Raw genomic sequence first — 22,884 nt, 5'->3', positions numbered from 1 at the left:
GGCCTTTCGGGTCTGGGTCACTCAGTTAGGGACGCCTTTGGGGGGAGCAGGACATTCCAAAGACCAAGCCCTCCATACCCTCCACCGCAGAGGGGTTTGTTTCTTGCCAGTCCTTCCTGCCCAGGGGGACAGACCCACTGCCTCCAGTGTGAGTGTGGAGAAGTGGAGAGTGAGGTGCTGGGGCCCCAGTGCTCTGGGACACATACACACATACTTTACAGTGATTTTCTGGTGTTCAGGTAAAGAGACCACAGGACTTACTCTTACGATTTTTATAAAAACCCTCAACCTAGGGCCGGCCAGAGGATGCAGTGTGGTTCCTAACGGAATTGAGGACAGCTCCAGGGACTGGGCCAGCTCCTGGGACCCCGGAGAGGCAGCAGCGCAGACAATAGGTTAGAGCTGAAGGCAGTGCGGGGCCACCAGCTCCGAGCAAGAGGGTGGGACAGCCCTTGTCCTGCCCCTGGATGTGGGCAGAGGGCCTGGTCTGTGTGAGACAGTCCCCACCAGATTCCCCAGGCCTAGTCCTGGAGGGTCACTTTCACAAAGAGGGTGGCAGATGGGTGCTGGTCTCCGTTCTTGGACAGGAGGTGGACGTGGCGGTATCCTGGCAGGCGGATGGGCAGGATGCACAGGGAAGAGTTCCGGTCACTCAGGGAGGATGCTTCAGGGGACAGCTGGCCCCTGCCCAAAGATTCCTCCCCCCTTGCCATCCCCTCCCTCGGGCACACACTCACCCTGCTTGAGGCTGTCCAAGGGGATGGTGCTCTGGCCGATAAAGTCATTCTTGGAGGAGGCATCGTAATCCTCTACCACGAAGCGCAGGAGCGCGAGCTCTGGCACAACCACCTCAAACTCAAACTCTGTGTCCCACCACGGGTTGAAACCTAGGAGTGCAGGCACCATGTCAACAGCATGGACGCCAGCTCCAGAAGCTGTGCCTGGCCTAGGCCCAGCACTTACCGTTATTGGTGACCACAGCCGTCTGGCGGCTGGCCACATCCCGGCCCACGCCGTGGATCTCTACTGTCACCTTGGGGTCCACGATTGAATTCTTATTCTTGTTGACTTTTGGCAGCTGCTGCCCTGAGATGACCTGCAGGAGGCAGGGGACAATGAAGAGTTCAGGATGGTAGTGAGTGAAGAAGGGAGGCCCATGGGCACCTGTCCCTCCTGTGCCTGGCCTTACCCTGACAGTGAGCCGCTTCCGAGTCCACCAGGGCCCCTGAGCAAGGGCTCGGGAGTTGAAGGTTGAGTTGGGGTCTCGCAGGAAGTCAGGCTTCAGCACGTACCCACAGGCCCCATTGTCCTGGAAGCGGCCCTGGTACACATCCATCTCTGGCCCAGGTGTCTGGAAGTTCAGGGCCACTACAGGCAGGACAGAGCAATCACAGGCTGTGGGCTGGCCTGGGGGGACCCAGAACTCAGCCTTCTTGGGGTACACTGAGGCCTAGAGTCACATGGTGAGGCAGAAGCAGGGTCTGGGATCACTCTGATGCCTACTGCCCTCCTGCCCCCTAAGTGACCCACCACACCAACCTCGAATTCCATTTCTGGTGCTGGATTCAAAGGACAAGTGTGCTAATGATTGGATTTCAGATACTGTGATTTGCTAGTGGAGGGAATGTCCAGCTCCTGGATTACCAGCTCCTGAGCCCACAGATCCCTGCATCTGGCTCTGCCTGGGTCTCCAGAGGCTCCTGGCCCCTGGCCCTCCAGACAGAAACCTTCTTCCAGGCCTCCTCCCAGCTCCAGCCAGCCCATACCAATCTGGCAGCCTGCGTTCCACATCTCCACGGGGTTATAGTTAGAAGAGTCCGTTCTCCAGCCAGCGGGGTAGATCCTGCTCAGGTGACTCACGTTGTGGCGGACAAAGTTGTTTCCTGAGGTGGGTGTGGGCTGCTTAGAAGTGGAGGCCATCTGGTGAGCCCAAGCCCCTCCCTACCAGCTCTGTCTGTTAACAGCAGAGGGGAGGGAGTGCCAGCTCTGGGTGATATTCCAAGGGGTGGGAGCCAGTCCTGACCCTGGCCAGCTCAGGTGGTCAGAGAGATGGACAGCATCCTGGGGGTGCAGGGCCAGGCTTACCTGATTCTTGCAGCAGTCGGAGGGCGCGGTTCTCAGAGAAGGATGCCATCTCATAGAAAGCCTGCCCCGGGGTTCCAGGGCTGGGGAAGCCCCGAAAATGGACACTCTTGCAGTAAATGACCATATCAGAGAGCTCCTTCACTAGCCTGAGCTTGTCCTCCTGGGGGCCACGGGGAGGCCCAGGTTAGATTCAGAGGTTGGGGCAGGTGGGCACTGAGAGAGCCAGAAACCCAGACACGGAAAGACAGGGAGACAGAGAGAGGGGGGCAGAGGGTCTGAGTGGCAGCCACAGAAAACCTGGACAAGGCACACATCCCATGGGGTGATGGAGGGTGATGGGAGAGGGCCCCAGGGCTACTTCCCCTTCCCTCCCCCCATAGCTCCCCCTCCAACCTTGGGCTTGTGCTGCACGCGGCTCCTCACTGCCTCATCCTCCATCTCGGCAGCCTCATCCTCATCTGACACCACGATGGCCTCAGGGCTGCCTTCCCCTCCAGGGGGGAGAAGCCCCCCAAGCTTCTTCCCCTTCAGCAAGATCTTCCCCTTCAATTGCTAAGGATGGGGTAGGGGGGCAGCTGGTCAATACCCAGCTGGACTCCAGCCACTCCCCTGCCCTTTCCTCGGGGAACCCCATCCAGCACCTCAGGGGAAGGCAGGCTGGTGGTGACCCCATCCAACGGCCGGTCCAACAGCATAGGGCCAAGGAGGTTGTGCAGGTGTCGTGCCATCACGCGCTGCTGCTCCAGGCTGCAGTGGTTCTCCAGGGACAGGATGACGGGATAGGGGGACGCCTGGAGGCCCAAGGGTAGATTAGGAGGCATTGGGCTCCCCAGCATCGCTTTCCCCACCCCCAGGGGTGCACCCACCTTGAAGGCATAGTCCCGGATGGCCCTGAGCACGTCGCAGAAGAGGATCTTGGAGGTGAAGGTGTAGCCGTGGTAGATGAGCGGCTCCAGGTTGGGCCCATCCCAGCAATCGAGCTCCAGGCAGCGGCAGCCTTTGCACAGTGCCCTGCGAGTTGCGTGGTGGCTAAGGGCCTCGGTCCCGCCCCCGCAGGTCCCGCCCCCTTCCCCGCAGGCCCCGCCCCGCCCAGGTTGTCCCGCCCCCGCAGGGCCGCACCGGATGTAGGCTTCGGTGCTGCTGGGCCCGGTGAGCTGGTCTTCCAGCAGGTAGGTGTTGTGTGAGGACGACACCAGGTAGTGGCTGAGCGGCTGGCCCATGTCCTGGTAGACCCGCCGGTGCTCCAGGTTGAAGGCGTTGCCGTCGGCCGAGAGCAGGTACATGAGGAAGCCGTCCTTGGTCATCTGTCGCTGCGCCTTGGCTGGGAGGCGGGAGGCGGGAGGCGGGAGGCCGGGGCCTGTCAGAGGCCTCCCCGGCCAGCCGCCTCCAGGGGACAGGGGACCTTCCCGGCGTTACCGCTTTGGGAGAAGGGTCTCCCACTCCCCCTGTCTCGGGTCCTGAGCTGGTCCTTGGTATCTCTTGTAAGGGGGCAAGTTTGAGTCTCTGGACCAGACCGTGACTACCTCAGAGTGGGGTCCTGTCTCTTCTGTGCCCCTTACTGTGAGGCCCTCCGAGAGCAGGACCTTCATCCTACGTCTCAGAGCTAGGCCCAGCATGGGCACAAAGAAGGAAGCAGGGAAAGCACCTGCTTTTCCAGCCTCCTCTCTCTTCATACCTTGGGGGAGGGGGTCTTCAATCTGCCTGAAGGAGGAGCCAAGAGAGGGGCCCTGCCTGCTTTCCTGGGGCAGGGAATAATGACCAGGGGCTGGCTGAGGTGACCCCTTCCCTCTTGGGCTGCTGTCTCCCCACCCAGTGTGGCCCTGGGGCTGCAGGTCACAGGCCCTCACCTGTCTCGCTGGGCTCATAGCGCTCAATGAGGGAGAGGGCCAGTGCCGGCCCCGCGGCCTCCTCCCGCTGCTGGTGCTGCAGGAACATCACTAGCTGGTCCACGGACAGGGTCTCCTGCAAGCCGGCGGCCTCCTCAAAGGTGCGGTCGATCTCCTTCCTCTGGGTCAGCATCTTGTAGAAGGTTTCAATCTCCTCATCCTCCAGGGAGTCCGTCTGAGAGTGGTCACATTCCTGCAGAGCCAGGACGCCAGGTGGGTAGGGCTCAGAGCAGGCTCCGGGCTGTGGGCAAGGACCCACTGACAGGCAGACCCAGCCTCACTTCCCGCCTCACCCTGAAGATCTTCCGGGCATAGCTGTCGTCCACCTGGATGTTGAGCTCCTTCAGGAAGTTCTGCAGCTCCTTGAAGCTCATCTTGTTGTCCTTGTTCTTGTCAGCCTTTCGCAAGCAGGAGTGAATCCAGCTGGGCAAGCAGTAAGGAAAGAACCTGGCAGCCCTGGTACCCCTGAAGTCCCAGCCAGAGCCACAGTTCAAGCTCAGGGTCAACTCCTGGGCCCAGGTGGACTGAGGCCCCCTATAGATACAGCTCCCCACAGGCCTGTCTTACAAAATTTCATGGGCAAGACCTGGTAGCCTCTTTGGAGGAAATGTGACATCCGATGAAGGAGTCTTTTTTTCCCCTATTTTCTGGCTTTGAACCCTTTCAGAATTTCAAGAACATTTCTCTTCTCACTATAAAAGGGTTCATTACAGACAATTTAGAAAATGCAGAAAAGTACGCAAAGCTCCCATAATCCTATCACCCAGGTGTAACTACTGTTAACATTTCAAGGTGTGTCCTTTTGGCTTTCAATATAGAATTGTTACCCCACTAACTAAAGCACCTGAGGCTTAATTAATAGGAAACAGCAAATTTCAAGCCAGTGATTAGAAGGTGGGGACATCACATGCAAAAGCAAAGCCTGGATCATGGTGTCAGGATTGGGGAGCGTAGGTTCCCCACTTCTCCCTTCCCTCTATCTCTCCCGTCAGTCTTGACCTTGAGAACCAGAGAAGGCGGAGCTCCACGCTACATTCCACAGAAAATAGAGAGCTAAGTATAGAACAGGACAATGAGAACTCCTGAGCACAAGGAAAGCATGACAGTCAGTTTTTAGAAGAAATCACAAAGGAAACAGCAACATAAATCATGCCACCTAAACTTTTAAAAATTCTAAGGATCAAATCAAGAAAAAAAAAGTTATCCATCTGACTGACTGGAGGAAGCATTTGCAGCAAAGGCTTTGAAGAATTAATTTAAAAAGAAAACGGTACAATGACCCTAATAACTAAATGATAAAGGGCTATAAACTGACCTTTTGCAAACGTTACTAGTGATCAAAGATATCAACAATTTGGAAATGAGATGCAACTTCTTGAACTATAAGATTAGCAACTTAAAGGTAAGGGTTAAGTGAAATGGACCCCCTTATCCATCACTTGGGCCAAGTAAATTGGTACAACCCTTAGGAAAGCGATGTAGGTATAGCTAAGTGTTTAACCTGTTACATCATTTGACTCAGTAATTCCACTTTTAGGAACCTATTGATAAGGAAATACTCCTAAATACTGAAAGGTTTTATGAACATAGTTCTTTGCAATGTTGTTTTTAGTGGTGAAAGACTAAAAATTAAATACCACTAAAAGAATTGTTCTCTAATTTATAGTGCAGCCACTCAGGGGAATAGTACACAGTCATCAAAGCTGTTATGGAGACTACTAATACAGGGAAATACGACATAACGTTACACAGAAAATGGATACAAATTGTATGATCTTCACTATTTTTGGCAAATGCATCATTAGGCAAAATGAAATGCAGCAAAAAAGATTAGAGGAGAACCTAAATACCGGCAATTTCTGGAGGAAGTGGGTTTTCTGGGCCTTTAAAACTTCATTCTAACATACCCATATTTTTCAGGTTTTGTGTATATATGCATGGATGTTTTATGTAAATATCCATATATATTTACATGAAAAAATTTTATGGCAAAATTCACAAAGTAAACCCTTATATTTATGGTCCATTGATTTTTGACAAGGGTGTAAAGACAATTCAAAGAGGAAAGAATAGTCTTTTCAACAAATGGTGCTGAAACAACTGTATGTTCACATGCAAAAAAATGAAGTTGAATCCCCCACATCACACCATACACAGAAACTAGCTCAAAATGGATCAGAAATTTAAGAGCTCAAACTATAAAACTCTCAGAAGAAAATGTAAGATAATTGTGGCTTTGGATTAGGCAAAGCCTTCTTAGATACGACATCAAAAAGACACAAGAAACAAAGCAAAAATTAAACGAATTAAACTTCACCAAAACTAAAAACTTTTGTTCTTCAGAGAATACTTCCACAAAAAAAAAAAAAAAACCCAGAGAATGGGAGAAATTATTTGCAAAGCATATATCTGATAAGAGACTTGTATTTAGAATATATAAAAAAAAGTCTTACAACTCAATAATCAGACAGATAGACCAATTTAAAAATGGGCCAGAGATCTGAATAAACATTTCTCCAGAGACAACATACAAAAGCACATAAAAATGCTCAATATTATATTATTAATCACTAGGGAAATACAAACCAAAACCACAGATACCTAGTAAAAGAAGAAAAGAAAATAGCAAGTGTTGGTAAGGACATGGAGAAATTGGAACTCTTGTGCACTGTTGGTGAGGATGTTATGTGGTACAGGTGCTATGGAAAACAGTACGGTGTTCCTCAAAAATTAAAAATAGAATTACCATATGGTCTAACAATTCCATTTCTGGGTATATACCCCAAAGAATTGGAAACGGAGTCCCAGAGAGATACTTGTACACCCATGTTCATAGCAGCATTATTCACAGTGGACGAAAGGTGGAAGCATCCCAAGTGTCCATTAATGGATGAAGGAATAAAGTGTGGTCTATACATACAATGGAATATTGTTTAGCCTGAAAAAGTACGGAAATAATAACATATGTGACAACATGGATGAACCTTGAAGACATTATGTTAAGGGAAATAAGCCAATGGCAAAAAGACAAATAGTGTATGATTTCACTTATATGAGGAACCTAGAGGAATCAGTTTCATAGAGACAGAAAGTACAACAGTGGTTGCCAGGGGCCAAGGGGAGGGTGGAACAGGGAGTTACTGTTTAATGGGTACAGGGTTTCAGTTTTACAAGATGAAAAGAGTTCTGGAGATGGGTTGCTCAACAATGAGTGTAATTAACACTACTGAACTGTACACTTAAAAATGGTTAAGGCAGTATGTTTTACGTTATGTACATTTTACCTCAATTAACCGAGAATTAAGATTAAAATTAATAGGTCTATTTTAAAAAAGAGCTTAACAACAACAGCAAGTGGGCAGATGATCTACTGAATAGATATTTCTCCAAAGTGATATACAAATGGCCAGTAACCACATGTAAAGATGCTCAATATCATGAGCTATTAAGGAAATGCAAATCAAAACCACCAAGATGCCACTTCAAACCCACAAGGATGGCTATAGTAAAAGAGGCCGATAATAACCAGGGTTAGCGACAATGTGAAAAACTGGAACCCACAGACACTGCTGGTGGGAATGTAAATTTCCTCTTTGGAAAACAGTTTGGCAGTTCCTCAAAAGGTTAAACATACAGTTACCTCAAGACTCAGAAGTTTGAGGTACATGCCCAAGAGAAATAAGAACATATGTCCACACAAAAGCTTATACACGAATGTTTACAGCAGCATTATTCAGAAGAGTCCCAAAGCAGAAACCCAAATGTCCATCAGCTGCTGAATGGATAACTCAAATAGCCGTGCAATGGAATAGTATTAGGCAAACAGAAGGCATGAAGTACTGATACGTGTGACAACATGGATGAGCCAGAAAAACATTATGCTCTGTGAAAGACTCCAGTCACAGCAGACTGTATGTTTCCACTTACATAAAATGTCCAGGAAAGGCAAACATATATAGAGGAAGAAAGTAGATTGGTGGTTGTCCAGGGCTGGGGGTTGTGGGGAGATGGGCCTGGGGTTTCTATTTGGATGAAAATATTCTAAAATTCATTGTGGTGATGGTTGCATTAACTCTGTGAATTCACTCAAAAGCATGGACTTGTACACTTTAGTGGATGAATTATACAGTATATGAATTATATGTCAATAAAACTGTCATTAAAAAAAAAGGTGGCACTGGATCCACCCTAATCCTATATACCTGAATCCTGATCGCTGTGAATCATAAACTAGTGTGTCATTTTGCCCCTAAATTCGGAAGTGAATTTGTTTCAAGCTCACAGGCTGGCCTGCACACCAGGCCTGGGGAAACCTGATCTATCCCCAAAGAATGGCTCAGGGGTGGGGCAGTGTGGGTGGCCTCCCAAACTCCCAGAGAGAAAAAAATGCAGTAACTCTAGGAAACATGATTAAAACATCCAAGACTAGGTCTCCCACTGAAGCAGGCGGCTCCCCTCAGCCTCCCCGGCCTCCCAACTCCATGGTGGTTACAGAGGGGGGACAAGAGACTTCAGGGGGCTGCACTGCTGTCTGGCCCTTGGGTCAGAGTAGGCCAAAGAGGGCTGCAGGTACCGTCCCTTCTTCCCCTAATTGTGTTCCCCCCAAATTCAGGTATTGAAGCCCTAACCCCCAATGTGATGTATTCGGATATGGGGCCTTGAGAGGTTTGGATGAGGTTATGACTGGCGCCCTCAGGATGGGATTCGTGCCCATATGAGAAGAGTCACCAGAAATCTCTCTCTCTGCCATCTACAGATGTGTGAAGACACAGTAAGAAGGAAGCCATCTACAAGCCAGGAAGAGGGCCCTCACCTGAACCCAACCATGCTGGCACCATGATCCCAGACTTCCAGCCCCCAGAACTGTTAAGAAAATTAAGTTCTGTGGTTTAAGCCACCCAGTCTTTGCTGTTTTGGTATGACGGCCTGAGCTGGGTGTCTTCCATGCCCAGGTTGCCCTGGGGACGACCACAGCCAGTAACCACAGGCTGGGCCTGGACCGACAGCCCCCAAAAGGATACTGCCGCAGCTTCTGCTGCTGGTCCATGGAGCCCGAGTGCTGGATGATCTTGCGCAGGCCCTGCACCCAGTGCTGGGCGTCGGCTGGCGATGGGGCGATGAGGTCTAGCGTGTTGCGCTGGTCCTTGAAGATGATGGAGAAGCAGCGGTCCTCAGGTATGTCCCGGGCAAACTTCTCCAGGCCCTCCGTGCGATGCCCCATCCGCACCTCCTGAATGTCCTCGATGGAGACTGCAAGAAGCAGGTGGGGATGGGTACAGAGAGAGCTGTGAGGCCAGCCCCTGCCCCTGACACACGCAGCCTCAGAGACACAGAGCCAGGGCTGGATCTCAGGCCTTGATCCAGAGAGGAAGGAGAGGGTCAGGAAGATGGTCAAAGGTGGGATGAAAGGGAGGAAGGAGGACAGGGACAATCCAGGGAGGAGAGACATGAGACAGCTGTAGTGGGCAGAGTGGAGACTCACAGGGAGAGGGAGAGACAGAGACAGAGAGAGGGACTGACTTTAGGGTGGGAAGGGCACCTAGGGTCCCGGGCTCCCTGTTTCTGTGCTGGGAGGGAGCAAGGCCCCTGGCAGAGGACTAGGGCAGGGCAGGGCTCTCAGACAGACAGAGACCATTCTGGAGCTTGGAGTCTGTGACAGGAGGCCACACACCCTCCTGATGGTACTTGACTCTGAGCCCGTCTCCCCCTCAGGACAGCCATAAGAGCCTCCTGGCCCTGCTCCTGACCGCCTGCGAGACCTGAGCAACCCTCAGTCAGCCCTGGCCCTGGGGCCTGGAGGCAGAGGGCCGAAGACAGAGGGAGAAGGGCTTGTGTCAAAGAGCAGCCAGGGTCTTGCCCTGCATGTATCTGTCCTGAGCTCAGGGAGCCCCTTGGCAGAGTCAGTGCTTCAGGATCCCAAGAGGCAGACTGGGGGGTACACATGGAGATCTGAGAGATGACATCATTCTGCCCTTGGGAGCCAGGGGGCCCTCCTGTCACAGCCCAGCCTTCCAAGCTTCAGGGAGCAGCAAAGTCCTGCCTGTTCCCCCTTCACCTGAAGTGTGCCCTCCCTGGTCTGGCTGGGAGCCAGTCCCACCAGCTGGGCTCCTGCTGGGCCTCCCAGCATCAGGGTCCAGGCTCTGCCCTTGCCCCATCCCCATCCTGAGCCATCCATATCCATCTATCCTGGGTTCTAGACTAACTCTGGTCAAAAGCCTGCCTGTCCTTCCCAGACTACCCACACGGCGTGGCCAGGGGCATCCTAGCCACCTGCAGGCCCCCACAGGTGTGGCATGTGGCAGGCTCTGAGGTGTGAGACATACAAACCCTGGGCCATCTAGGGTGCAGGGGATCTCCCTACTTAATCCCTCTGCCCACAGCCTTCCGTCCCTGCTTGGCCCTGCACTGGCTGCAGCTGCCGCAGGCTGGGAGTGGAAACAGGAAGCTGGAGCCGTGGACGCCAGCACCCCACCCGCACCATGAGAAAGTCCAGATGCCTTCCCTGCTGATAATGCCTTGTCTGCCTGCGGGAACTAGAGGTGAGGAAGATCGTGGTGTCAGGACTGGGGGAGACTTAGGGAACAGGAAGCAGAGGCACAGAGGACTGGGGGCCCCTTCCTGGCTTCAGTTTCCCAGAGGGAGGTGTAACGCAGTGGAGAGCAGTCACCCAGAGGAGGGAAGCAGCCCACAGGCATGAGCAGCCCAGACCTTTCTCTGTCTCTGACGTGGGAAAGAGCCTCTTCCGGGCACGCTTCTCGCTGGAGCACACCTGATACCCCACCCCGAACCTGTCACCCCTGCAGCCCCTCCTTTCAGGACGCAGGCCCCTCACTCATGCCTCTTTTTCATTCCCACCGCTGTACCTTTGCTCACATTGGGGCCCCTGCCTGGGATGTGAGGAACAGCCCTCGTGCTTACAGCTCTCCCGGGATGTGGTTCCCATCCAGCCCAGGTCTGGAAAGGCCCAGACTTCCCACTCCTCTGCCCCCTGCCCACCCCCGCCGAGTTCATGGCACACGCTGGGAACCAGGCTTACGTACTGGCTGGCAGGTGGCCTCCTGGGACTCCCCAGGGGTTGGAGAGTAAGATGCTCCGTTCCCACGGGGCTGCCACCTGCCAGTATCCAACAGGAAGCCCCCTATCAGGGCAGAGGCCTGTGAAGGAGCCTGGCTGGTGCCACAGATAGAAGCAAAGGCTGGGTCACTCCTGTGTTATGTGGCTGACATGCACTCAGGGTAGTTTTCTGAGAGTGCTCTGCCCCCTCCAACCCTGCCCAGCCCCACTCAGAACCCTTCCATGGCCCACAGTCCCCAGGACCCGGTCAGTCTCTCCCCATCTGACCCAGCTCCTGTCCAGCTTCCCCTGTGGCCCTGTCACAGGCTACATGCCTGCGGGTCATCCCTTCTCAGGTTTCTGCCCAGTGTCCTGGGTCCTGGCAGACCCTTTCTGGGGCATCTTCAGTGGGCTGACTGTCCCCTTCCTCCTGTCCCCTTCCTGCCTGGGACCTGTCACCTGTCACCAATAGACCTGCTGGTGGGCTGACCCTGCGTATGCCCCCACTCCATGGCCAAGGGTGGGTCAATGAGTGAAGGATTTCCAGGGGGTTTAGCTGTGAAATCCAGCTGCAGTGATCTCTCTGCACTACCAGCCAAATGTGGCTATTTAAATATAATTAGTTAAAATTCTGTAAAATTAAAAATTCAGTTCCTCAGTCACACCGGCCATAGTTCAAATGGTCAATGGCCACAGGTGGCTAGTAGCTGCCATACTGGACAGCATCGATACAGAGATAATTTCCATTATCATAGAAAGTCCTTTTGAATAGCTTTGGTCTAAAATTTTCCCAGCAAGTAAAGGTACAGAGGGGACCTCTCATTTTACAAAATCTTTAGGGTGTTCTGTGGTAAAAGGCAGCAATCAGCAGAACTTTCTCCCTGAGGCCTTGCAGGAGGCACTCTCCAGCTGCAGGCCTAAACTTTGGATTTCTGGGCCTTTTCTGAAGCTTCTAGAAAGCCCTCAGGCCCACGCCATCGAGGGAGCTGCCCAGCCAAGGCCCCTCTCTGCAAGTCCCAGCCCTGCTCCACTGGAACCTCCCTGTTACGGCCTCAGTCCGAGGGAGGAGCTGCCTCCTGCGGCCCCACCTCACATCCTGGCCACTGACACCCGGAAGAGCCTCATCTGTCCCCGGACTTTGGGCCTCACCACACCTGCAGTCCTGGTCCACCCAGCTTCCCTCCTTCCCACAAATGTCTGGGTGGATACCTGTGAGTTCAGGCAGTACTGTCCAGCTCCCTCCCTACTTCTGAGCCTGGCTTTCCTCATCTGAGGTCACAGCTATATATTCCTACCCCAAAAGGCATTAGCATCTCCATCTGTGGTCCTCAGTCCATGGCTGCCTTCTCTGGCCTGACTAGGCCTCAGTTTCCCTATCAGTGATTTAACAGGCTCCTCTTCCCCACGCTGGCCACCCTTGATTTCTCCGTATCTGGTCCTGACCGACCTATGCCCCATCAGACCTGGCCTCAGTTTCCCTGCCTTGATCCTGGTGCATGACTGAACTCCAGCCCCATCCCACCCCTGCCAGCATCAGTTTCCCCTCAAGCATGGGTTCCACACCCTGACCACTCCCAGCAGCCCAGGGCACTCACACAGCTGGGACTCCGGGGTCCGCATGACCTTGCGGGACTCCTGCCAGATTGTCTTGCAGTCCTCCTGCAACTTGTAGAAGCGTTCTCTCCGCCAGGAGTTGGACTTCACCTTCAAGAGTTGGCTGCCCTTCAGCAGTGCCTGTATGTCCTTGTCATCCTGTAGGCCTAGGGGGCAGAGCTGGTAAGATGCCACCTCCTCTAGTGTCCCTACTGCCTCAGTCCCCATGCTGGCCATGCCCACCTCCAGACCCTCTTGTCACCAGCCTCCATCCTCAGCTCTCTGCTCACTTCTCCCTCCATGACTTGCTCCAGCCTGATTCTGGAGCCCTGCCTTCTCCAGGAAGTCATCTTGAATGCCAGCTGAGACCTTGCAAATCTTGGGACACCCACCCACTCATGGCCACACTTTATACACTAAGACTGGCCACCCATAGCTGAATGGACAGAGGGAGGGCAGCTAACCGCTAGGAAATGACCTGGCTCTGAAAGACGAAGTGGGCCCCTCCCCAGCATACTTAGGGATCAGAGTGTCCTGAAGGGAGCTGGGACCAAAAGGTTAGGCAGAGCAGGAAGGAAAAGGGACAGACACAGGTGGAAATGGACCCCAGAGCATCAAGAGCCCAACAGCCTCACAAGTCCAATGACTCTGGGATCACCTCTGCCTAAATGCAGGTCCCCTTACTGACCACTGTGCGACCTAGGTAAGTGACTTCATGTTTCAGGGCCTCTGCTTTCCTGTCTGTAAACAGTATAGCATCCACCTCAAAGGGAAGTCCCATGTTGCAAGAGTCTGGGGCGATCCTAAGGCAACAGCAGTTGTAGTACTTGGTGTCCACATTGTGGTTGCTGTGGGGCCCTTGTTCCCATCCCTCACCCCTGCTGCCCCCATCCCTGACTTGAGTGGGCCTATGATCCTTGTCCCCACAAGAGACAAATGACCCACCGAGGCCTGGGTTTGGCCTGCTGGGATGCCCCATCCCTCCCTGCCCACAATCTCTGAGTGTCCTGGGTCTGGGACCCCCCCTCAGGATGTAGCAGCCCTAAGGCACAAGTGCAGCCCTTTCAGAAAACCCTGGCTGCTTGGCGCCCTCCTGTCCAGCTCTCTGCAGGGACCCAGGCTGGCTTGAGGCATGGGCTCCTAAAGACATAGTGCCCTTTGTCCTACCAGGCTCAGGCAGGAGGCACCAAAGGGATACCTGGCTCCCCAGAAGTCCTCAGCCCCATGCAGACCCTGTACCAACTGTGATCAAGGAGAGACCCCACCACCGCCATAATGACCCATGAATCTAACAGACACCTCCAGTTCTAGGTCTGCACCTAGATTCATCACCCTAGCCATGTGTAGTCCAGCAGCCAGCTCTGTTTGGAGCCAGTAGGCCATCTCACCTCACTTCTGTCCCCAAAATGAAAACTCTGTGACTTTTCAGCCATCTTCAGCTTTCTTCTCCAGCAGAGCAGTGGCATCAGGGCTGTGCAGGTCCAGGGCCTAGGGATCCCCAGGCCTAATACGCTCTCCCACTTTACCCGTGCCCCACTCCTCCCACCACCCAGGCAGCCTGCTCCACACATGGACATAACCTATAGAACCTTCTGGACCACTTCCCCAAGCCTTGGCCACCTACACCCTCTCTATCCCACCCCAGTCTTTGCCTCCAGCGGAGACCCAGCCCAGTGCTAATACCTGCTCCCCAACCATGGCTTTAGGCAACCATCTTCCCTCTCTGTGCCTGTTCCCCCATCAGCACTGGCTGAGAACAGTGATGGAGGAAGTGTCTCTGGGCCTCCTCAGACGTGACAGTCTGATGTGACCTTTCCCCACCTTTGTCCCAGGTCTCTCCACCACCTCCAGGAGACCCCCTGCCTTGGTGTTGGCAGTTCCCCTTTAGCCCCAAGGGGGGCCCAGTGGAGAAGGAGGGGGCTCCCGCAGGATGTCCTCAACTGTTGGCTGTGTCTGTGGGGCTCAAGACGAGAGGGAGGGGAAGGTGGTTCCCAGCTGCCAGAGGAGAGAGCCACCTCAGCTCAGCTGGGGGACTCTGCTGACCTTCCTGAGCCTGAGAAGCAACTGGGAGGGACACCCTCTCCCCCTCTGCCTGCACCCCACCCCCAAGCTGGGCATCAGGGCAAGCCACCGCGCACAGCACAGATGGGAGCGGGGTGGGGGCGTAGAAGGCAGGTGAGCCCCACCCACTGGCTCTGGAAAAACACTGTGAGGAGATGACACGTTCATCCTGTCCTGGAGCCAGGCTGTGGCCTTGTCTGTGGTCAGGCAGAGATAAGCCCCCTGGCTGCTGACATGCCTTCTGGAACACAGACCTCAGTCCCAAGATAGGTCTTGATAATCACCACTGCCCTCTGGGCCACTGGGAAATCTGGGCAGACCCTTCCATCTCTTCATCTCTAAGTCTCATTTGAGGCCCTTTTGTTTCTATGCCCTTGCTCCCTTAGCACCCAGAAAGTCTTTGGGTACCCCTTGCCCAGCCCCACTCTCAGCTGTGGCACTGAGTCCTCCTGTGGGAGGGTGGCGATGAGGGGCCTTTGAGCTCAGGGTGGACCTTGCAGCCTTACCAGCGTGCCCAGGCTAGCTGCACACAGTGAGGTGGCCATGTGGGGAGTGCAGAGGGGGCTGCAGTGCTAATAGAAGGCTGGGTAGGCAGTGCCAGGAGTCCTGCCCATGTGCGAAGTGTAATGCATAATGGAGACAAACTGAATCTGGAATCCAAAGCAATACACAGCTCCACTGTGAATGGGATATAGTCATATATACACCACACTACCATACTCATCACACACTGCCCTACACAACATGGAAGGAGCAATGGGCCACAATTATTACATGGAGTCACACAGCCACACCACATACAGTGCCAGAACATCATCATCATCATCATAATAGCAGCCACCATAATAATTGCTAGTATTTGAATAAGATCCTGGTCTTAGCACATGTATTTAATCCCCCCAACAACCCAATGAGGAAGGCACTATCATTATTCCCATTTTACAGTTGATGAAACTGAGGCTCAAGGAAGTTACATGGTGGAGTCAGAACTCAGAAGCCTGCACACAGGGTCAGTGCTAGGAAACATTACCTTAGCCACCACTCAGGGACACCTGCCACAGAGAGTAACAGCAGAAAATCCACAGAACATACACACCATGACACAGGATGTCAGAATCACTCAGTCACCTGAGTCACCCACTATCACATCTGTCACCCACAGCCCTACACGGTGTACGGCATCACACTGGATCACACACTGTCACACTGGTGCCACTTGGTTACACAGCATTACATATCATTACAGCTGCACAGTGTCCCAGTACCACACAAATGACAGAATCACCACTGGGATTGTAAACAGATGGTTTGGGGGTGGCAAGGGGCGGGGAGCTTTGGAGGGGCTGAGGTAGATCAGGAGAATAGGTAACGAATCCCCCTTGTACTCACTCCACATACCACCCCTGCAAACACAACCCCACAGTGGATCACACACTCACAGAAGTATTAAACAGGTCCAATCAAAGGATCGAAGACAACCCTGAGATCAGAAAGTCTGCGTCCTGTCCCAGCCTCTGCAGATCTCGGGGGGCGGGGGGGGGGGCCCTGGATCCCTTACCCAGCTTCTGCCCATTGAGTGCTGCCACCCTGAGGCTCTGATCCTGCAAGTAGAGCTCTGTGGAGTGGCTCCGGCTCCGGCGCGAAAACCCCAGGCACTGCATGACGCTCCGAGTGCCCCTGCCACCCGCTGGGCCTGGCCCGGGACAGTGTGGTGTCCAGAAGTCGGCCCTGGCCCTAAGGGGCGGAATCGACGCCCTGGAGGGGAGCAGGGGTGGAGACCAGGAGTGGATGGGCGGAGCTAGAACTCAGGGTAAGGGCGGGGCCTTGGCACTAGGGGCGGGACGGTACTGAGCGGTAAGGGGGCGGGGCCAGGCCCTAGGAGGCGGGGCCAGCTCCAGAGGGGCGGACCGATGCCCCCGGGAAGATGTGGCGAGAGTGGAATCCAGGCGGGGAGAGGAGGAGCCAGAGCCCAGGAGGCGGGGCGCCCAGGAGGAGGAGCCAGGACAGGGAGGCGGGGTGGGACACACCCATAACCCAGGAAGAAGATCTGTGGCAAAAGTCTGAGCCCAGAAAGCGGATTGGGGCGGAGCTGGAGTCAAAGAGGTTGGAAGCGGGAGGAACTGGGTCTGGGAGGTGACATGGGGCTGAGCCAGGCCCAGGAAGATGGCCGAGGGCGGAGCCAGGGTCCCGGGGACGAACAGGGGGAGGGTTTCTCACTGGAAAGGCGGTGTTCGGGTAGGGGGGCAGGACCTCGACTTTGGAGGCGGTGTCGGGGTGGAGTCCGACCACGGGGCGAAGCCTGAACCGCAAATACTAAACACTTAGCTGGGGACCTGGCGCAGGACTCTAGGGCTGGGCGAGATTGAACCGGGGAGCCAAACCCGGGTGGGCGGCGGCCTGGGTTGCAGAGTTTAGCCGAGAACAGGGTGGGGCGGGGTCAGACGGAGCCGGGGATGGTGCTTGGGCCAGGCAGCAGAGCCCGCCAAATATTTCACCTCGAGTACTCAACGAATCCATTGTGACTCAGCGGGCTGCTTCCTCACTGGTGAACCTCAGGCGGGCCTGTTTCCTTCTTAGAGAGTTTTGGTACCTGCGTGGGCTAGTCTCCTAGGTTCCAAATGCCAGTGGAATTCTTGAAAAAAAAAATGCTGATCTTAAAAATAGTTCATTAACGCAGGCTTGCTTTGATAAATAGGTGAGAAGAACTCCATATGAAACTGTGCTGCCAGTGTGCTCGGGAACAGTGGGACCATTCATGTAAGTTATGACTTCCCTTTTATTTACCCAGCAGTTATTTACTGAGCCCCTACTGTGTGTCAAGGTCAGGACACCACCCAGAGGCTTGACTCACTCCTCTCTTTTACTCTCTGCCTCTGAATAGTTCCTTCATTCGCCTCACTGCAGCTCCAGTCACCAGCACTGGCAGTGAGTCACTGGCAAAGCCAGTTATTAGCCCAGACAAGCACAGCTATAATAATAATAATAATAATATAATAATAATAATAATAATAATAATAATAATAATAATAATAATAATAATAATAATAATAATAATAAAAAACATAAACTGAAGCACAGAGTGACTTGCTTAAGGTCACAGCTTCGAGAGTAAATCATGAGAACGTGTGTTAGTGTAGATGAGCTGGAATATGGATGCAAACATGAAATTGTTCTTCATTTGGAATAAAGGGGAGCAGAGTGTAAGGGGAACCTCTGTTTCAGAAAAACCACACAAGGGTTCTTAACCAGAGGGCCAAGGACCCCTGCCAAGGACCTATGGATAGAATCATGTCTCAGTATAACTTGCTTCCTTTGAATTCTTGTGTATTGTATTTTATACATTTAAAAACATGATTCTGAGAAGGGGTCCACAGAATTCACCTGACTGCCGAAGTGGCCTGCGGCACAAAAAACATTAAGATAAGTGTGAATCAGCATGTGTCTGTGTAGTGTGGTCCTGGAACCCCAGGGACAGACAGCTTTGAAACATAATTGAGATTGTAGAGGGCTGGCCACCCCTAATGCTATGATGACTCTAGAACCCTTATCTCTTGTGGGTCCTGGCTTCTTTGCCAAACTAGATCTCCTTTGCCCACTAGTGTTTTACCCTCACAACATCCCCCGTCAGTAGATAGTGCTTTCCCATGGATGAGAAAACAGGCCCAGACAGGCAAAGGGATTTGCTCAGGGTCACAGTGTTAAGTAGAGGCAAAGCTAGGGCTGGAGTCCGGGTGTCCTGGGACCAGAGAAGGACCCTCCTACACCCTGCCTTCCACTCTTACAAATGCCAGTTTTTATAGTGGGGCAGGAGGTTTTCAGTGTTGGACAAGTTGGTGGAGGTGGAGGTGGTTGTGTTCAGTGAGGGAAGGACTTTGGGAGATAATGTCCTTTTAGGCACATCTGGGGACCTGCTGGAAAAGCCAGTGCAAGCCTGGCTAGAATGGAGAGAGCAAAGGATGTAGGGTAGGGGGATGAGACCAGAGGACTAGAGCATCAGTCTGAGGGCTTCAGAGGCACCAGGTGGAGCTCCTTGATTCTTAAACCCAGTTTTGGTCACATTTTTCCTGGCTAGGAACTACCTTATGGTGCCTTCTTATCTCACAAAGAACTCACAGGGCATGATCACTTGCAGGGTGGGCCTCGTGCAGAAACATAGTACCTGCTGGGTACTCAGGCACTGTTCTCATATTTGCCTTATATGTGTTACCTCATTCAATCCTCACTGCAATCCTATGAGGAAAGTAGTGTTCTTATCTATTTTATAGTTGAGGAAACTGAGGCACAAGGAAATCGAGGGATTTGTCTAAGATGGGAAAGCTAAGACTTGAACTCAGGTAGTCTACCTCAGTAATACATGCCTGTATACTACACTGCCTCTGCATGCTTCTGGGGCGAGGACAGAGGGATACCCCGTATCTAGGTGGGCCCCATAGTCCCATAGGTCAATGGAGGGGGCTCTTCTGCAGCAGATTCCCAACTGCCCAAGCCAGAGAGTGTGGTCCCACAGCATATGTCCAGTGCTGGGAGACCCAAAATATGAAAAGGGTACAGACTTTCAACCTGGAACAGCACAGTGACCAACTCCTCTCACCACTAATTCTCCATGACAAGCTCTTGCTCCCCAATCTGGTTTGCAGGGGGTGCAAAAGGCAGTTAAGGGAGGTAATTTTGGGTGATAAACTAGCAGCAGCAGGACCTTCAGGGAAACAGCTTGGGATTGCAGTGTTCATGCCAGCTCTGCAGGAAGGGCTGGACAGTCAGGCACTTGGGAGGCAGGTGTCAAACAGGATGGGCCAGGGCTGCCAAGCCCATGCCACAGGATTGGGAGGTGCTGACTGAGCCTCCACACAGCTTCTTCTCCAGGGAAGAGGCTAGGGCTGGCCAGGGAGAGAGACTGCACAAAGGCATAGATGCCCAGGATGGAGCCTATTCCCACATGAGCTGAGGCTGCAGCTGTGCCAGAGGCAACCAGAAGGCTTTTAGGAGGTCTGAGCATGAAGCAGGCATGGAAGAGGTGGCAGTCTGAAGGGTAGACAGCACTAGCTAAAGGTTGAGAGAGAGAAAGCAGAGGTCTCTACTGTGGTCCTCTGAGCTGACCAGCCTCCCTTCCTGCCAGTGTGGCAGGAGCACTAAGGACACCTTTGTCCCTAGGGGAGAGGAGGGAGCACTGGAAAGGGCAGGGATCCCATGACCCAGCTGGACGAGTTTACCTTGAGGAGCCCAGGCTACTGGTGTGAGGGTAACAACTCTGGGCACTGCGCAAGGTCTTTCTGGGCCATGGGGACCAGGTCTGGGCCAACTAGGAAACATGAGACAGATTGGGACTGGCTGAAAGGAACACCTTGAGTCTCTCTGAATTCCAGGGGGTCACCAGTGAACAGCTGGAGGGCTCTGCCTTTCCCTTTCCCATGTATCATTGCCATGTGTGGTTTAGCTGGATAGATGGGAGTGGGGTACTAAAGCATCTGACCCCAAGGGTACTAGAAAACAGAGGGAGATGGAGTTAAGCAGTGATTGGCGTGAGAGGGGCAGTGTTTGCAAAGCTCCCCTAAGAGTGGGTGAATCCCCAGGTTGGAATAAAGAGTTGCGAAGTCCAGGTTTGGGGACCTGTGCAGCCAGCAGATCTCCAGCCTCTGCAGCCGGGAACCCGCCACTGCTCTCTCTCCTGGAGACAGTGATAGGACAAGGAGCTGGCCCAGACTGTTTCCCAGTCAGTCGAGGAGACAGAGGCAGTTTAGAGCTGAGACTTGAGCCTGTCCCTCCAGGAGGGTGCGCAGATGTGGGGACTGGGCTGCTCCGGGCCGCCTGGGCATCGTTACGATTTCTGCGCTGGCAGTTACCGCAGCGCCGTCCGACCTCGTTCAACCTAGCGCACCTCCTCGCCACACCCACGCCACCCGACGCGGTCCAGGCACGCCTGGGCTTTGGGGATCCTCTCTGGGCGGCCATGGACGGGGCCGAGAGATCTTGGTTATTCGTGGATGCTACTTCCTTTCCTCCCTGGCCCCTCCGAGTGCGCTGGACCCTGGAGCCCAGACTTCTGTGACCAGGATTAGGTGGGGGTAGTCCCTGAGGCAGCGGGGCCGGGAGTAGTCTTTGGGGAAGCCTTCAGATTCGCACCCTCCTTTCCCCACCCGCCGGATCTAGGGGACAAGTCTGGAAACGCCGAGGGTCGTGCCCGGCAGTCCCGGGCCGAGATTTCGTCAGTGCGACAAAAGGGCCGAGGGGCGGGCCCGGGGCGGGGCGGAGGGCGGCTGAAGGAGCTGGGGGTCCCCCGCTCAGGGCCGAGCACGGCTATCCGCGGGATCGGCCCAGGCAGGGTCCCCTAGCACACCAGTCGAGTACTCACCATGCAGGGTCAGGAAGTCCCCGCCCGAGTCCATGCCCGTAGGGCGGCGCGGCGGGAGGGGGGCGCCCCGGGACACTAGTCTGCGGCGACAGCGCGAGCAACCTTGGGTCCCAGTGGAGTGCGGTGGAGGGACCCGAAAGGACTGCGGGCTTGGGGGTGGGGGGGAAGGAGATCGGAGGTGGGCCCGGGACTCCGCTCCGCCCCGCGCCTGCCTGCGCCCCCGCCCCCTGGGCCCTCCAACCCGCGCCTCTCCCCGCCTCTCTTGGGGATCTGGGAGGAGGGCAGAGGTGGAGGCCGGGAAGCCTGGCCAGCCCTGGCCTCGGAGGGTGGGCGCGTCCCTGCCAGAAATAGCCAGATCCCTCTGGCTTCCTTTGCTGCCGCCACCCACAAGCCGCGGGCCCTGTCATTACCAAGGGCGGCCCGACCCCACGCCCTGCCTGTGGGCGCCTCGCTGGGGTTAGGGTGATGCTCAAAGGGATCTGGCACCCTCCTGGGGCAGGGACCACGTTATGTCCGACGCCCAGCCAGGCTGCTGCGAAAAGGAGCCTCGGAGTCCTGGAGTCCAGCCACGGCTCCCCGATGTCTGCTTTCCCTTCTGCAAAATAGGTGCCGGGAGGGCACAAGTTAGGAAGTCCTCAGAAAGAAATGCCTGAACCTAGTCCGGAGGACGGTCCCTGCCCGTCTGGGGAAGTTTCTAATCGCAGAAGTGCCCTTGGTAGGGGCTGGGGAGGAAGTGTTAAAAACTTACAGCAAGTAGATGCAAGGGAGTCACCTTTGAGCCCCTCACACCCCAAACTCCTGGCGATCTGTACAGCAGAGTGGGGGACAGAATCTGAGGTGAGGTGACAACTCCAGAGTTCCATATCTGGGTGGCTCCTAAGGGGCTGTTTGGGCAAGGGATCCCTACATGGACCCCCCCCACTCCCACCTTCAACTCTTGCAACCCAGACATCCTCTTTGTAGGGTACCCAGAGATCCCCCATGGGAAAATCCAGGGGTCCTGCTGGCCACTGACTTTTGGGAGAGGCCCTTGGCAGAGCCCCCAGAAGACCTCCCAGGATAGGGGGTGCTGAGCCCACCAGTGAATCCCCCAGGCCTCCTGGGCTAATAAAGCCAATGTGAGAGTCTGGCAGAACCAGTTGGACCCCTCTTGGAGAGAAGGCCTGGCTCACCCCAACTCCTCCCCCTCCCAACACAAGCAGGGCTAGGTGGCCTTGAATACCTCTGGAAGGGATGTAATCCTGCCAGAGGGCAAGTCCTCCCATCCTGAAGGTTGAGATTGGGCCAGGACTTCGGATTGGAGAGCCCTCCTCCCTCTGTAAGCCTCCCCTGCACGGAGGGGGCTAGCCCTCTACCTGGCACTCACCCCAGTTTGCCTGCCCTCCAACAAGAGCTGCCCCCTCCCCCTTGCCCCTGGAGGCCTTTCAGAGCCCTCCCTGCTTTCCATTCTGCTCAGGGATGAGCAAGTCCACATAAGGCCTCCCTTGGGAGCCCTAGCCTGGGAGCTGGGAGGATGAGGGGTCCTTTCTTTGCCCTCACTGTCTCTCTCCGAGGCTAGGATGCTCACCTCCAGGCTTGCCCTCTGGGGGCTTCCTCTGGCCGTAGGGCTAGTCCAGGACCTCTGACATCCCTGGGGGCCTGCAAGCCCCTACAGCAAGTCAGGCCTCCCCAAGCCCTGCTCTTCTTCCCAGGCAGAGACACAACCAAACTCCAACACCAGCAGTTGATTTAGCTTCATATGAAGCATAATTCCTGTTTATTCATGTCACTTCCTAGCTCTGAACTCTAGGCCCCAAACCAGGGCATTATCTGTCGCCTCTCCCTCTGATGCCCCTGGTGGGGCTACAGCCTGGCCCT

At 54.4% G+C, this 22,884-nt stretch overlaps 2 protein-coding genes across 23 annotated transcripts in view; one reads left to right on the top strand and one right to left on the bottom strand.

The window, feature by feature from the left end:
- Positions 1-257: 257 nt before the first annotated feature.
- On the bottom strand, positions 258-21,203 carry PLCD1 (phospholipase C delta 1). Of its 4 annotated transcripts, XM_032459232.1 has the most exons (16): positions 21,028-21,150; positions 17,174-17,310; positions 12,620-12,784; positions 8,993-9,221; positions 4,265-4,394; positions 3,933-4,164; positions 3,205-3,406; positions 2,952-3,096; positions 2,727-2,876; positions 2,479-2,637; positions 2,086-2,245; positions 1,767-1,883; positions 1,190-1,368; positions 964-1,096; positions 738-887; positions 258-607 (listed from the first exon to the last, which is right to left on the bottom strand). In XM_032459232.1, the coding sequence occupies exons 2-16, from the start codon at positions 17,193-17,195 to the stop codon at positions 522-524; spliced, it is 2,259 nt and encodes a 752-aa protein (XP_032315123.1). In that variant the 5' UTR covers positions 17,196-17,310; positions 21,028-21,150; the 3' UTR covers positions 258-521. The 4 variants fall into 4 exon arrangements, with proteins under 4 accessions (XP_032315123.1, XP_032315125.1, XP_032315122.1 ...); XM_032459234.1 differs by lacking the exon at positions 17,174-17,310 and having other exon boundaries at positions 21,028-21,203; XM_032459231.1 differs by lacking the exons at positions 17,174-17,310; positions 21,028-21,150 and adding an exon at positions 16,237-16,385.
- The window catches only part of DLEC1 (DLEC1 cilia and flagella associated protein), an 84,407-nt gene continuing 71,923 nt past the window's right edge, over positions 10,401-22,884 (top strand). For 5 of the 19 annotated variants that reach the window (XR_004312372.1, XR_004312371.1, XR_004312370.1 and 2 more), the window contains exons 1-2: positions 16,474-16,781; positions 17,374-17,435. The gene's annotated coding sequence lies outside the window, so the exon portion shown is untranslated. Of the gene's footprint in view, positions 10,511-16,473; positions 16,782-17,005; positions 17,064-17,373; positions 17,436-22,884 lie in introns of those variants that run through there. The other 14 variants (XM_032459214.1, XM_032459216.1, XM_032459213.1 and 11 more) reach the window with 6 other exon arrangements.

The sequence above is a fragment of the Camelus ferus genome, chromosome 17 (genome assembly GCF_009834535.1).
Source record: "Camelus ferus isolate YT-003-E chromosome 17, BCGSAC_Cfer_1.0, whole genome shotgun sequence".
Classification (NCBI taxonomy): domain Eukaryota; kingdom Metazoa; phylum Chordata; class Mammalia; order Artiodactyla; family Camelidae; genus Camelus; species Camelus ferus.
This window is presented reverse-complemented; position numbering and strand designations above follow the sequence as displayed.

Bases quoted from the DNA above. Each gene is read 5' to 3' on its own strand.
- PLCD1 (XM_032459231.1), bottom strand. From the start codon at position 16,339: ATGCAGTGCCTGGGGTTTTCGCGCCGGAGCCGGAGCCACTCCACAGAG. The intron at 2,877-2,951 runs GTGGGTGCACCC...TTGGGCCTCCAG, and splicing joins TCCGGGACTATGCCTTCAAG to GCGTCCCCCTATCCCGTCAT. The intron at 1,369-1,766 runs GTATGGGCTGGC...TCCTGCCTGTAG, and splicing joins GAACGCAGGCTGCCAGATTG to TGGCCCTGAACTTCCAGACA.